General features: G+C 43.1%; 1 protein-coding gene and 1 pseudogene across 1 annotated transcript in view; one reads left to right on the plus strand and one right to left on the minus strand.

Moving 5' to 3' along the window:
* Positions 1 to 227: 227 nt before the first annotated feature.
* On the plus strand, positions 228 to 8959 carry LOC138801884 (serine protease 27-like; annotated as a pseudogene).
* A 3210-nt stretch (positions 8960 to 12169) lies between these two features.
* The window catches only part of LOC138801645 (serine protease 33-like), a 52447-nt gene continuing 50801 nt past the window's right edge, over positions 12170 to 13815 (minus strand). The window contains exon 5 of the mRNA XM_069984685.1: positions 12170 to 12859. Coding sequence (XP_069840786.1) covers positions 12611 to 12859 — 249 coding nt within the window. The 3' untranslated portion in view covers positions 12170 to 12610. The remainder of the gene's footprint in view (positions 12860 to 13815) is intronic.

Raw genomic sequence — 13815 nt, forward strand, 5'->3', positions numbered from 1 at the left:
AAGGGACTCAGCAATACCTTAAGTCATGTAAGTAACATGATTGATTATAGATCTCACTGTCAGACATTAGCTGTAGGATCCTCCTTCCCCTATATGTTATGTCCTCTATAAGGGTTCATGTAGTGTCCACTGCTCTGATCTTCACTTTAACATCTCCTTGAGTGGCCCGGCCAGACCCCAATGTAGCATCTCTGGAGAGATCTGACATTATCAAACCTGACAGAAGAATGGCCAAACACTCCCAAATCCAGGTGTCCACATTGAGGACTCATAGCCAAGAAGACTGGAGGCCAAATCACTGCCAAGAGGCTTCACCTAATAGTGAGGGACCACTCTAAATACTCATGGGAATGATGGACATTATAGGATTATATAGATTTCTACCCCCACCCCCACCACCTCAAATCTCATTATGGAGCATAAAAAATGTGGCAGGAGGAGACATTATAACAATATGGGGGCACAGCAGGGGACATTATTACTATATGGAGAGCACAGTAGGAGACAGTATTACTATATGGGGGCACAGCAGGAGCCATTATTACTATATGAAGGCACAGCAGGGGAGATTATTACTATATGGAGGCACAGCAGGAGAAAATATTACTATATGGGGGCACAGCAGGGGACATTATTACTATATGAGGGCACAGCAGAGGACATTATTACTATATGGAGGGCACAACATGAGGCATTATTATTATATGGGGGCACAGCAGGAGAAAATATTACTATATGGGGGCACAGCAGGGGACATTATTACTATATGGAGGCACATCAGGAGACATTATTACTATATCGGACACAGCAGGGGACATTATTACTATATGGGGGCACAGCAGGGGACATTATTACTATATGAAGAGCACAGCAGAAGACGTTACTATATCGGGCACAGCAGGGGACATTATTATTATATGGGGGCACAGCAGAATACATTATTACTATATGGAGGGTACAACATGAGGCATTATTACTATATGGGGGCACAGCAGGAGGTATTGTTACTATAAGGGGCACAGCAGGAGGCATTATTACTATATAAGAGGGCACAGCAGGGGACATTATTACTATATGAGGGCACAGCAGGAGGCATTATTACTATATAAGAGGGCACAGCAGGGGACATTATTACTATATGAGGGCACAGCAGAGGACATTATTACTATATGGAGGGCATAACATGAGGCATTATTATTATATGGGGGCACAGCAGGAGGTATTATTATTATATGGGGGCACAGCAGGAGTCATTATTACTATATGAGGGCACAGCTGGGGGGCATTAATACAATATGGGTCACAGCAGGAAGCATTATTACTATATAGGGCACAGCAGTGGACATTATTACTATATGAAGGCACAGCGGAGGACATTATTACTATATGGGGGCACAGCAGAAGCAATTATTACTATATCTGGCACAGCAAAAGGCATTATTACTATATGGGGCACAGCAGGGGACATTATGCCTATATGGAGGGCACATTAGGAGACATTATTACTATATAGGAGGCACAGAAGGAGACATCATTACTATATGAGGGCACAGCAGGAGACATTATTACTATAGGGGGAACACCAGGAGACATTATTAATATATAAGGGCACAGCAGGGGACATTATTAGTATATGGGGCACAGCAGGAGACATTATTCCTTCATGAAGGGCACAGCAGGAGACATTATTACTATATAGGGCCACAGCAGGAGACATTATTACTATATAAGGGCACGGCAGAATGCATTATTACTATATGGGGCACGGCAGAGGACATTATTACTATCTGGGGCACAGCAGGAGACATTATTACTGTATAGGGCACAGCAGGGTATATTATTTCTACATGCAGGGCACAGCAGGGAACATTATTACTATATGTGGGCACAGCAGGAGACATTATTACTATATGGGGGCACGGCAGGAGACATTATTACTATATGTGGACACAGCAGGGTATATTACTACTATATGGAGGCACAGCAGGGGACATTATTACTACATAGAAGGCAAATCAGGGGACATTATTACTATATGGGGGCACAGCAGGAGACATTATAACTATATGGGGGCACAGCAGGGGGCATTAATACTATATGGGGCACAGCAAGAAGCATTATTACTATATAGGGCACAGCAGAAGACATTATTACTATATGAAGACACAGCGGAGGAAATTATTACTATATGGGGGCACAGCAGAAGGCATTATTACTATATGGGGCACAGCAGGGTATATTACTACTATATGTGTACACAGCAAGGAACATTATTACTATATGTGGACACAGCAGGGTATATTACTACTATATGGAGGCACAGCAGGGGACATTATTACTATATGGGGGCACAGCAGGAGACTTTATTTCTATATGGGGGCACAGCAGGAGACATTATTACTATATGGGGGCACAGCAGAATGCATTATTACTATATGAGGCACAGCAGAGGACATTATTACTATATGGGGAACAACAGGGGACATTATTACTATATGGGGGCACAGCAGGAGACATTATTACTATATGGGGGCACAGCAGGAGACATTATTCCTTCATGAAGGGAACAGTAGGATGCATTATTACTATATGGAGGCCCACCAAGAGGCATTATAAATATATGGAGGCACAGCAGGGGACATCATTACTCTATGGGGGCACAACAGGAGACAGAGGCACAGGGGGACATTATTGCTATATGGAGGGCACAGCATGGGGCATTATTACTATATAGAGGGCACAGCAGGAGGCACTTTTACTATATGGGGGTACTGCATAGTATTGTATATAGGGGGGTCATTATTACTAAATATTGGCACAGAGAACATTGTTACTGTATGGAGGCACAAGGGGCATTGTTACCTTACAGTGATCCTGCTGTGAAGCAGCTAGTAAGCATTTTAGGCAGCATAAGTTTTAATATGACTCTTTGAGGTAGAACAATTTTATTATCCTATTGCAGATTCCAAATATCACCTAGAAGCAATGCTTCCTTATGGAATTGTGTGAAACCTCCAGTATATAGTATTATCTAAAGACCCTGTAGAGGTATATATAAATCTATATAATTGTAGATGTGACAAATCTATGTGCTGCTCTTAATGGTGACTGTATAGACAATACCAGGTAAGTAAGAAGGAACTGATCTCTGCATTGTGAACAGTGACCTTCCTGGATGCTTAAGCCCATTTAGATCTGGATCTGGGCCCATTTAAAGTTAGTGTTGGGGGCCTCGGCACATCTAGATGTAGTATTGGGGACTTGTGCCCACCTAGATGTAGTATTGGGGACTTGTGCCCACCTTGATGTAGTGTTGGGTGCCTAGGCCCATTTAGACTTAGTATTGGGGCCTGGGCCCATCTAGAGGTAATGTTCATGGCCTAGTTCCATCTAGGTGTAGTTTTGGGGGACTGGGCCAATCTAGATGTAGTGCTGTGGACTGGGCCCCTCTATTACTAATCTGTATGACTATTTTCCTGCAGCTGGCCCAGTCCCAGCAGATGCCAGCTCAGTCTGTGGCTCGCCAATGGTTGCCGGGCGTATAGTTGGTGGCACTTATGTTCCGAATGGAGCATGGCCATGGCAGGTCAGCCTGCTTTACTACATGCAAGATAATTTCTACCACATATGCGGAGGCTCCCTGATCTCATCCCAGTGGGTACTGACCGCTGCCCATTGCTTCGGAAAGTAAGTGTCAGCTCACACACACACCTCTGTACACACTTCTCGTCTTTTTGTATTTTCTGTATCTGATGATTTTTCTCTCTCCGCAGTGATCGGAACCTTTCAAACTATTTTGTGCTGCTGGGCACCTACAAACTCCAACTCAACAATTCCAATGAATTCTTATTCAGTCTGCAATTAGGTTATATTAATGGCCGGTATATAAGTTCAGGGGGCGTTGTGGGGGACATCGCTCTACTGAAGCTCTCTGTGCCCGCCAACTTCACCAACTACATCATGCCCATCTGTCTGCCGTCATCCTCCTCCAGCTATTCCTCTGGCATGGATTGCTGGGTCACCGGCTGGGGAGATATAAGCTTTAACGGTAAGTGAAAGTCTTAACCCTTCCCCCATCATAATGTTAGATTGCCATAGTTATCCTTACAATTGATAATACCAACCACTTTATGTCACAATGTGGAATCCATTTGGGGACAGATACCATTGTGTTTGTGTATGTGTATGTGTATGTGTTTGTGTATGTGTTTGTGTGGTTCCATCCTGATGTCTCATCGTGGACTGAAGGCGGTCTTGGTTAGGACCTTCAAAACGCTACTTGATGCTGTGATCTCTTTTCATATGACCTAGATTGTCCTAGGTGAAGGTGGCCACCTAAAGTGGTTCTCTGGGCGAAATGTATCGATAAGCTATGTACAGGATCGTGTACTAGACAATTTTTTTTCTGATGTGCATATGTAAGACCCCGTCAGTTCACTACTCTTACAGGCAATGATGAGATCAATGATGATGATGGTTACATTGATGATACAAGATGATCATTTTCTCATTGCGGTTTCATAGTTAATTTATTTGACATTGTTTATTTTACTTTTGATTTTACAAAAATATTCTTGGAAACATTTTCCAGAAATGTAAAAAATGTTTTGGCTTAAGGGCTTAAAAAAATCTATCCCAGGTAATGAGCTGAAAGAGTAGAAATAATAAAATGTAGTGAGAGTTGATCATATTTGTGAGGGTGCCGGGGAAGTGAGCCTGTCCTCCTCCACCATTCCTCTACTGACCACAGAGAACCCAACACACCCTGACGCCCTGACCCCTCCTATTCCAGAGAGAGGAGAGGGACACTTAAGGGGTTACTCCAAGATTTAAACCTTTCACCTGTTCACAGGATAGGGGGTAACCAGCCTTTCAGTGGGGTTTGCTGATCCACAGGATAGGTCATAAGTACTAGGGAATCCGACCATTAGGACCTCCCAGTGATGAGGGGAATAGAAGCTCCTACACTCGGCCACGCTCGGCACGCTCGGCCAACACTCCATTCACTTGCTATAGGACATCCAAAAAACTCTTCAGCAGTCCCATAGAGAATGAATAGAGTGGTGGCCAAGCATGCACACTACCACTCCAATCACTTGGGGAGAAAGGACCTCTTAGTTTGAGATCAATGCCGGGGGGGGGGGGGACCCCAGTGGTCAGCTAGTTATTTTCTATCCTGTGAGGTGGTTATATCTTTGAATCTTACTGTAAAAACAAGTGACCATCTGCCCAGGCTGTATATATTTTATTCAATATTTTATTCGCAGTCCAGTACAACTCGTAGTCCAACGCAATGACGCATTTCTTTTTTTTTTATATATATAATTTTTATTTAATTTCCAGCACATACAACCGTAAATAACACAAGATATCAGATATGTTAAGCAGCACATAGATAAGAAAAAAAAAAAAAAAAAATATATATATATATATATATATATATATATATATATATATATATATATATCATAAATTCAAGTTACAAGTTACTTCCAATTTGTTTTCCTTCTCATGTCTCGGTTATTTCCAGTAACAGAAAAAAATCAAAAACAAAATATAACAACATTCACATGCTACCAACTCATACAATTAACCCTATTTTAGGGCTAAGATAGGTGGTTTGAACCGCTGCTAATGTCAAACAAAGAAAAAAAAAAAAACTGTTCGTCTTCTTCCTACTAATCAGTTTATTCATTCAGTTTTGTTATTATTATTGACGCATTTCGAGGTTAATATCTCTTCCTCAGATTTTAAGGGCAGAATGGATAATAGGATAGGTTTATACATGATTAAAGGGGTCCACAAACCGTAAGTGAGTCTTAGTACATCCTCTTTCATAGCTGTTCCGGTCATGGTGGGGGCCACAGCTTTGCCCCCCAACCCTCCATGATTTGTTGCTGAGAATGGAACGTGACTAAATCTTGTAACTGAATAATGTGATTGCTCATCTTCTCAGTAATTCTGCCGTCCCCGAAGACTCTTCAGCAGGTGATGGTCCCACTGATCGACTACCAGACGTGTAACTCCATGTATCACATAAACTCATTGACCAGCAGTTCTGTTACCTTAGTCTATAGCGACATGATTTGTGCTGGATATGTCGCAGGAGGGAAAGACTCCTGTCAGGTGAGTCGCCACGAGGAACGATTATACTTACTATAATTTATATTAAAGGGGTAAATCCTCGAATAAACATTGTCTGGTCTCTCCCTTGGGTTTAGGGGGCTCTTCAGGCCACAGATTTGTCCCTAAGCTGTTGTCCTGGTTGTGTGCCTAGGGTCATTGTCGCATTAGGGCCTGTGGCCTCCACAGAATGATCCACTCTCATCATGCTTCACTATAGAGACGGAATAGGACAGGGTTCCTCCAGGCATAGTGGTTAAAGTTTAGGCCATAAAGTTCAATCTTAGTTTCCTCAGAGCAGAGAATCTTGTTCCTCACAGTCTGAGATCCTTTAGCTGCTTCTATGTAAGCTCCCATGTAAAGAAGGCACCATTACAGGTAACATCACAAGTTTTTCAATGTAAGTGTGTCACAGTTTATTTGCATATCTATTTTCCCAGGGGGCAATGTTGCTAGATTCACTGACATTGAAAACCATGTGATGATGTCTTGGTTTATCTCTCAAAGGTCAACAACCATTCCTTTTTATGTAAACTCCCGTCGGCTTTCATGTGTCTGATACTGAGAAGCGGCTTCTTACTGACCATAAAGATTGGTGGAGGCTGCAGTAAAAGCTCTCCCATCTTTACACTGGATTGTGCAAGCTTAGCCAGAGTGACCATTGGGTTCTTCTCCTCTAATCAACTAGTTTTGTGTGCGCCCTATGAAGAGTACTTTATATAGTCCTGTCTCTGAGCTCTACAGGCAGCTCTTTCCTCCTCCACACAGTCCTGTCTCTGCTCCCTACAGGCAGCTCTTTCCTACTCCACACAGTCCTGTCTCTGAGCTCTACAGACAGCTCTTTCCTCCTCCACACAGTGCTGTCTCTGAGCTCTACAGGAAGCTCTTTCCTCTTCCACACAGTACTGTCTCTGAGCTCTACAGGCAGCTCTTTCCTCCTCCACACAGTCCTGTCTCTGAGCTCTACAGGCAGCTCTTTCCTCCCCCACACAGTCCTGTCTCTGCTCCCTACAGGCAGCTCTTTCCTACTCCACACAGTCCTGTCTCTGCTCCCTACAGGCAGCTCTTTCCTCCTCCACACAGTCCTGTCTCTGAGCTCTACAGGCAGCTCTTTCCTCCTCCACACAGTCCTGTCTCTGAGCCCTACAGGCAGCTCTTTCCTCCCCCACACAGCCTTATCTGAGCTCTACAGGCAGCTCTTTCCTCCTCCACACAGTCCTGTCTCTGAGCTCTACAGACAGCTCTTTCCTCCTCCACACAGTGCTGTCTCTGAGCTCTACAGGCAGCTCTTTCCTCTTCCACACCGTCCTGTCTCTGAGCTCTACAGGCAGCTCTTTTCTCCTCCATACAGTCCTGTCTCTGAGCTCTACAGGCAGCTCTTTCCTCTTCCACACCGTCCTGTCTCTGAGCTCTACAGGCAGCTCTTTTCTCCTCCATACAGTCCTGTCTCTGAGCTCTACAGGCAGCTCTTTCCTCCTCCACACAGTCCTGTCTCTGAGCTCTACAGGCAGCTCTTTCCTCCTCCACACAGTCCTGTCTCTGAGCTCTACAGACAGCTCTTTCCTCCTCCACACAGTCCTGTCTCTGAGCTCTACAGGCAGCTCTTTCCTCCTCCACACAGTCCTGTCTCTGAGCTCTACTGGCAGCTCTTTCCTTCCCCACACAGTCCTGTCTCTGAGCTCTACAGGCAGCTCTTTCCTCCTCCACACAGTCCTGTCTCTGAGCTCTACAGGCAGTTCTTTCCTCCCCCACACAGTCCTGTCTCTGAGCTCTACAGGCAGCTCTTTCCTCTTCCACACCGTCCTGTCTCTGAGCTCTACAGGCAGCTCTTTCCTCCTCCAAACCGTCCTGTCTCTGAGCTTTACAGGAAGCTCTTTCCTTCTCAATGCTCGATGTTTGCTCTAATGCAATGTTAGCTGTGAGACCTTATTAGACAGGGCGGAATCTCTCCACATCTCGTCCAGTCAGAAGAATTTACCACCAGTGACGCCAACCAAAGTGCAGAAACATCTCAGAGAAATGGGATTCCCAGAGCCAAATATCAAGTAATATAGCAAAGGCTCTGAATACTAATCTTCATGAGATTCTGTTTTCACATTCTCATTAGGTGGTATCAAGTGAAGAATGATGATATATTGTACAGGGTTCAATATAACAAAATAAGAAATATGTGAAAGGGTCGTAAGACTTTCCGAATACATAGTAAATGTGGCCTGGACAGACAGGGGCAATGACAAGTACAAAAAGAAATGAGGAAAGAGATTAGAGTGTGGTAAACCAGTGAGTGGTAGCCCAGCTCTCTAGTCTTAAAAGAACAAGGGGTCTCTTTAATATAAAGGATTCCTTTAAGGTACAGACATCTCCTGAGGTTGTGGAGGGATCTGAGTCCAGAATTATAAACTTTCTGATAGATGAATCCCTTTAATAGAAATATTAGAAATAGCTTCATGCCATCTGAAGAGATTACCCCATGATGTCCATGTTCACTGTTTCCAACTAAAACTACTAATTTTGTCTTTCAGGGAGATTCCGGAGGTCCTCTCGTGTGTAAGGTCAATGGTGTCTGGTACCAAGCTGGTATTGTAAGCTGGGGAGAAAATGTGCCAAACCCAACCGTCCTGGAGTGTACACCATGGTATCCGCCTATCAGTCCTGGATCCAGTACAATATACCAGAGCTGAACTTCCAAAGCCTGACCAATAGCCAAAGTGCGATCAACATCCCAAGTGGGGTCAATGTCCCACAATCTATCACAAAAAGCAGCGGAAACATGAGCATATCGTGCTCTGTACTGACACTCCTCCTCATAGCGGCCTCGGTGCTCCGACATCTGTAGCTTCTCATCGGGGTGACAGCAATCAAGGCTTTCTATGGAAGAGTTCATGGTCCAGTCTTCATCATGGTCCATTGTCTCACCATAGAATCCCTACAGAATGGAGAAGATTCAATGTGCCTAAGGGTTTCAGAGATTAAGTGTATGTGATATGGAGTCGTCCTACATTATACAGGGTCCCGGAGAGTCTATTCAATAATTTCAATAAAAACCTATGGGTTCTTGACAATGTGTCCCTAGGAATATCGGGGTGGGCTGGTCAGACTCTATTGCCCCCAGGGTATCATCTACCTTTTATATTGTAAATGTATGAGGAATGTCCTACACTGGAGGAGAGGAAATCATTGATCATTAGTAACATTATGGATGACAATATATATTACTGTAAACCTTTGTATATCGATGATTAAACTGATTGTATTGTACGGACCCTGTGTTCATAGTGTCCATAGTGTTCATCAGGTTCATAGTGTCCATAGTGTTCATCAGGTTCATAGTGTCCATAGTGTTCATCAGGGTCATAGTGTCCATAGTGTCCATCAGGTTCATAGTGTCCATAGTGTTCATCAGGGTCATAGTGTCCATAGTGTCCATCAGGTTCATAGTGTTCATAGTGTTCATCAGGGTCATAGTGTCCATAGTGTTCATCAGGGTCATAGGGTCCATAGTGTTCATCAGGGTCATAGTGTCCATAGTGTCCATCAGGTTCATAGTGTTCATAGTGTTCATCAGGGTCATAGTGTCCATAGTGTTCATCAGGGTCATAGTGTCCATAGTGTCCATCAGGTTCATAGTGTCCATCAGGTTCATAGTGTTCATAGTGTTCATCAGGGTCATAGTGTCCATAGTGTTCATCAGGGTCATAGTGTCCATAGTGTCCATCAGGTTCATAGTGTTCATAGTGTTCATCGGTTTTGGTTCTTACACCACCCATTATGATGGTGCACTGGAGGGTCTGACAGTGAATGTGGTGTAGGCCGTGTTACCATCCAGTAGATGTGCACATTTATTGGGTTGGATACTCTGTGTGAATCAATGGCACGACATACAGTGTACTCCTGCCCGGTGTATATGGGGGGCCTCCTGCCCCCTGCCTCCTGCCTGCTGATTCAGATGAATCTTTTTGAAAAGTGTCCGTCACCACAGAGAGAACAACTTCTCGGAATAGATGGCGGAAACATTCAACAGAGGACCCAGACACATCACAGGAGAACACCGGGGGAGTGCATAATGGTAAGAAGAGCATTCTATTATTTCTATGGAACAGAGAAATATCTAAAATGTTTCCATGGCCTGAGTACCCCTTTAATTCCATTATTTATATAGCGACAACTTATTTTGCAGTGTTGTATAGACATTGCCATCACCCACATTGGTCCTTGTCCCTACAATGTTTTGGACTGATAAACTCCATGCAAACATGTTTAGTCCCTTTAAGGGCTCCAGCAAGTTCCACTTTTTATTGAATTGTTTTACGTCTGGGCCTCTCTTATCCAGAAGAAGGAATCCATCATTGAAGGTGCACTTGACTGGGTCACCTTTCTGTGTCTGGTTCCTTGTGCCACACTCCTTAAAATCTAGCGGAAATCGGCAACTCACCCGGGCATTCAACCCTCTGTCCACCATCACACATGCACCCATGGCATAGCTTAGCATTGTTCTCTGGAAGCTCTGGGGACCTGAGTTCAAATCTGATCCAAGGACGACGCATGTGTGAAGCTTGTCTGTTTTCCTGATGTTTGTAGCTTCCCCCTAGGAAAATTACATCTACATCTAGGACACACCGCTATCTCAAGAACAAGCCCCCCCCCCCCACTGAGCACCACTGGGGGAGTACTTGTGTGGTGGCCCGGGTTGCTGGTACAGATATTGGGCCTGCTGGTGGCCTCTGGTGTTTTGGAGGCAACTTGTCACAGTGGCCAGGAGTGGTAACACCCACAGGTGTGAGGGGTGAGGTGTGAGTGCAAGTGTGGCTGCCGAGATGACAGAGTACAACTTTAAGAAATGTCTAAACTTTACTTATAAAAGGTTTAAAAAATAGTCACAAACAGTGCTCAAGTACTTATAGCATAAATCAACAGTAACAGTCAAACAGGTTGATAGTAGAAATACAGTAACAGATGTCAGGGACCAGATAGGAGGGTCCTTGCCTAATGTACTATGTACTCTGCTGGGATGTGGTGAAGTTTCTCTATAGTGTTTGAAGAAATCCTGGAAGTCATGTATGGATGAGTCTCAGTTATCTCCCCTATTTGCCTTCCGCCCCTCAGTGTCGGGTGACCCGTCCTCTGGGGTAGTACGAGTCCCAGGTCTCTGCTCTGGGTGTCCTTCCTACGTGGTACCTTGCTGGTACTGTGCTCTAGTGCAGGTCCCGTCTTGATAATCCGTCCCTTTTCTCTAAGGTGGTCGAATGTCCTGTGTTTCAAGTAAAATCCATGGTGTAGGCAAGAGGTGAGACTCCCTTGCCTCCGGCTTCCCTAGAGGTCTGGTCTAACAACTCCTAGTGATTGGGTTTCTGGTTGCAGGAACAAACCATATACACGTTCTGACTGGCCTGTAGCTAGGCCCCAACTAACTACACAAATTAAAGGGTAGTTGTTACAAGAGAGGGAAAAATGTGTGTATAGCAGAACCTGGGTGCTCTGCAGCTGTGCTGTAACATCTAGTGTGACATCTAGTGGTTGGAGTAAGGAACAGCGGCCTTCTGTAATACACTTTTAGGGTGTGTTCACAAGTACAGGATTCGCAGCAGATCTGCAGCAGATTTCATGGTGCAGATTTGATGCTGTGTTCAGTTATTTAGACAAAATCCGCTGCGGATCTGGTACGTCTGAACGTACCCTCAACTAGGTATAAGAAGAGAAAGAAAACACGTAGTGGGACATCACTCTTGTTCTAAAGATAGTGCGGGTTCTATAGGTAAGCCATCTAACCTGTGGATAAGCCCTAAATGTTGTTATGGGAATACTCCTTTAAAGGGGTACTCCGGTGAAAATCTTTTTCTTTCGAATCAACTGGTTTCAGAAAGTCATATTAATTTCTAATTTATTTTTATAAAAATCTCCAGCTGTATGGAAGTGGTGTATTCTTTCCAGTCTGACACAGTGCTCTCTGCTGCCACCTCTGTCCATGTCAGGAACTGTCCAGAGCAGCAGCAAATCCCATAGAAAACCTCTCCTGCTCTGGTCAGTTCCTGACATGGACAGAGGTGGCAGCAGAGAGCACTGTGTCAGACTGGAGAGAACGCACCAGAGTACCCGTTTAAGGGGTATAGTTCTTAATATGAGGTTATATGGAATCTGTTCTAAAATCTCAGTGCCTGTCCCAGCTGATATGGGGTCTAGAACTGATAGGAAGTACTCTGTTATATTACACTTACAGATCATGCACCGTGGACTATTATTACAATATAACGTAGAGGTTTATGCATACAAGACTTTTGCTTACCTGTTTTATCTGATGTTAAAGGGAAACAACATTTTTTTTTTTTAATCTTAAAGATTAATCTGTATTCACAACAGAAAGTATAAAATACAATATAAGAAACCACAATGTGAGGCTTGTTCCCTGACAGATCAGTCACATGTAAAGGGTTAAATAAGGAAGAAGCTGTAAACAGTCCATACAGATCAGGGTCTCCTCTAACACTGGCATCTAGGGCAGCGCCGCCTCCATGTCCAGCCCCACGGTCAGCCATAGACAGGCCAGCAATAGTCCAGCTGCTCTGGTGGATGAAGACGCAGAATTTATGGCTTCACTGGTGACGATCCAGTTGTAGTAATAAGGGACATAGGTGTAGGCTCCGGGGCGGTTACTCTTGGCACATCCATCTCCCCAGCTCACAACGCCAGCAAGATACCAAACCCCATTCACATTACAGACCAGGGGGCCCCCGGAGTCACCCTGAAATGAGTAATAAATAAAATTAGTAATGGTGAGTGATAGATATAATTAGTAATGGTGAGTGATAGATATAATAAGTAATGGTGAGTGATAGATATAATTAGTAATGGTGAGTGATAGATATAATTAGTAATGGTGAGTAATAGATATAACTAGTAATGGTGAGTGATAGATATAATTAGTAATGGGGAGTGAAATATATAATTAGTAATGGTGAGTGATAAATATAATTAGTAATGGTGAGTAATAGATATAATTAGTAATGGGGAGTGAAATATATAATTAGTAATGGTGAGTGATAGATATAATTAGTAATAGTAAGTAATAGATATAATTAGTAATGGTGAGTGATAGATATAATTAGTAATGGTGAGTAATAGATATAACTAGTAATGGTGAGTGATCGATATAATTAGTAATGGTGAGTGATAGATATAATAAGTAATGGTGAGTAATAGATATAATTAGTAATGGTGAGTGATAGATATAATAAGTAATGGTGAGTGATAGATATAACTAGTAATGGTGAGTGATAGATATAATTAGTAATGGGGAGTGAAATATATAATTAGTAATGGTGAGTGATAGATATAATTAGTAATGGTGAGTAATAGATATAATTAGTAATGGGGAGTGAAATATATAATTAGTAATGGTGAGTGATAGATATAATTAGTAATAGTAAGTAATAGATATAATTAGTAATGGTGAGTGATAGATATAATTAGTAATGGTGAGTAATAGATATAACTAGTAATGGTGAGTGATCGATATAATTAGTAATGGTGAGTGATAGATATAAGTAACAGATATACAGTAATACATAGTAGTGAGTAATGATATAATAAGTATTGATGAGTAGCAATAGTCGGATAGATCACATACTAAACAATCGTTATCATTAATCTATTGTACGCTGCTGTATCCTGTCACTTTCCTACAAAATTTCATACAAC

This window comes from Dendropsophus ebraccatus, chromosome 9, assembly GCF_027789765.1.
Source record: "Dendropsophus ebraccatus isolate aDenEbr1 chromosome 9, aDenEbr1.pat, whole genome shotgun sequence".
Classification (NCBI taxonomy): Eukaryota; Metazoa; Chordata; class Amphibia; order Anura; family Hylidae; genus Dendropsophus; species Dendropsophus ebraccatus.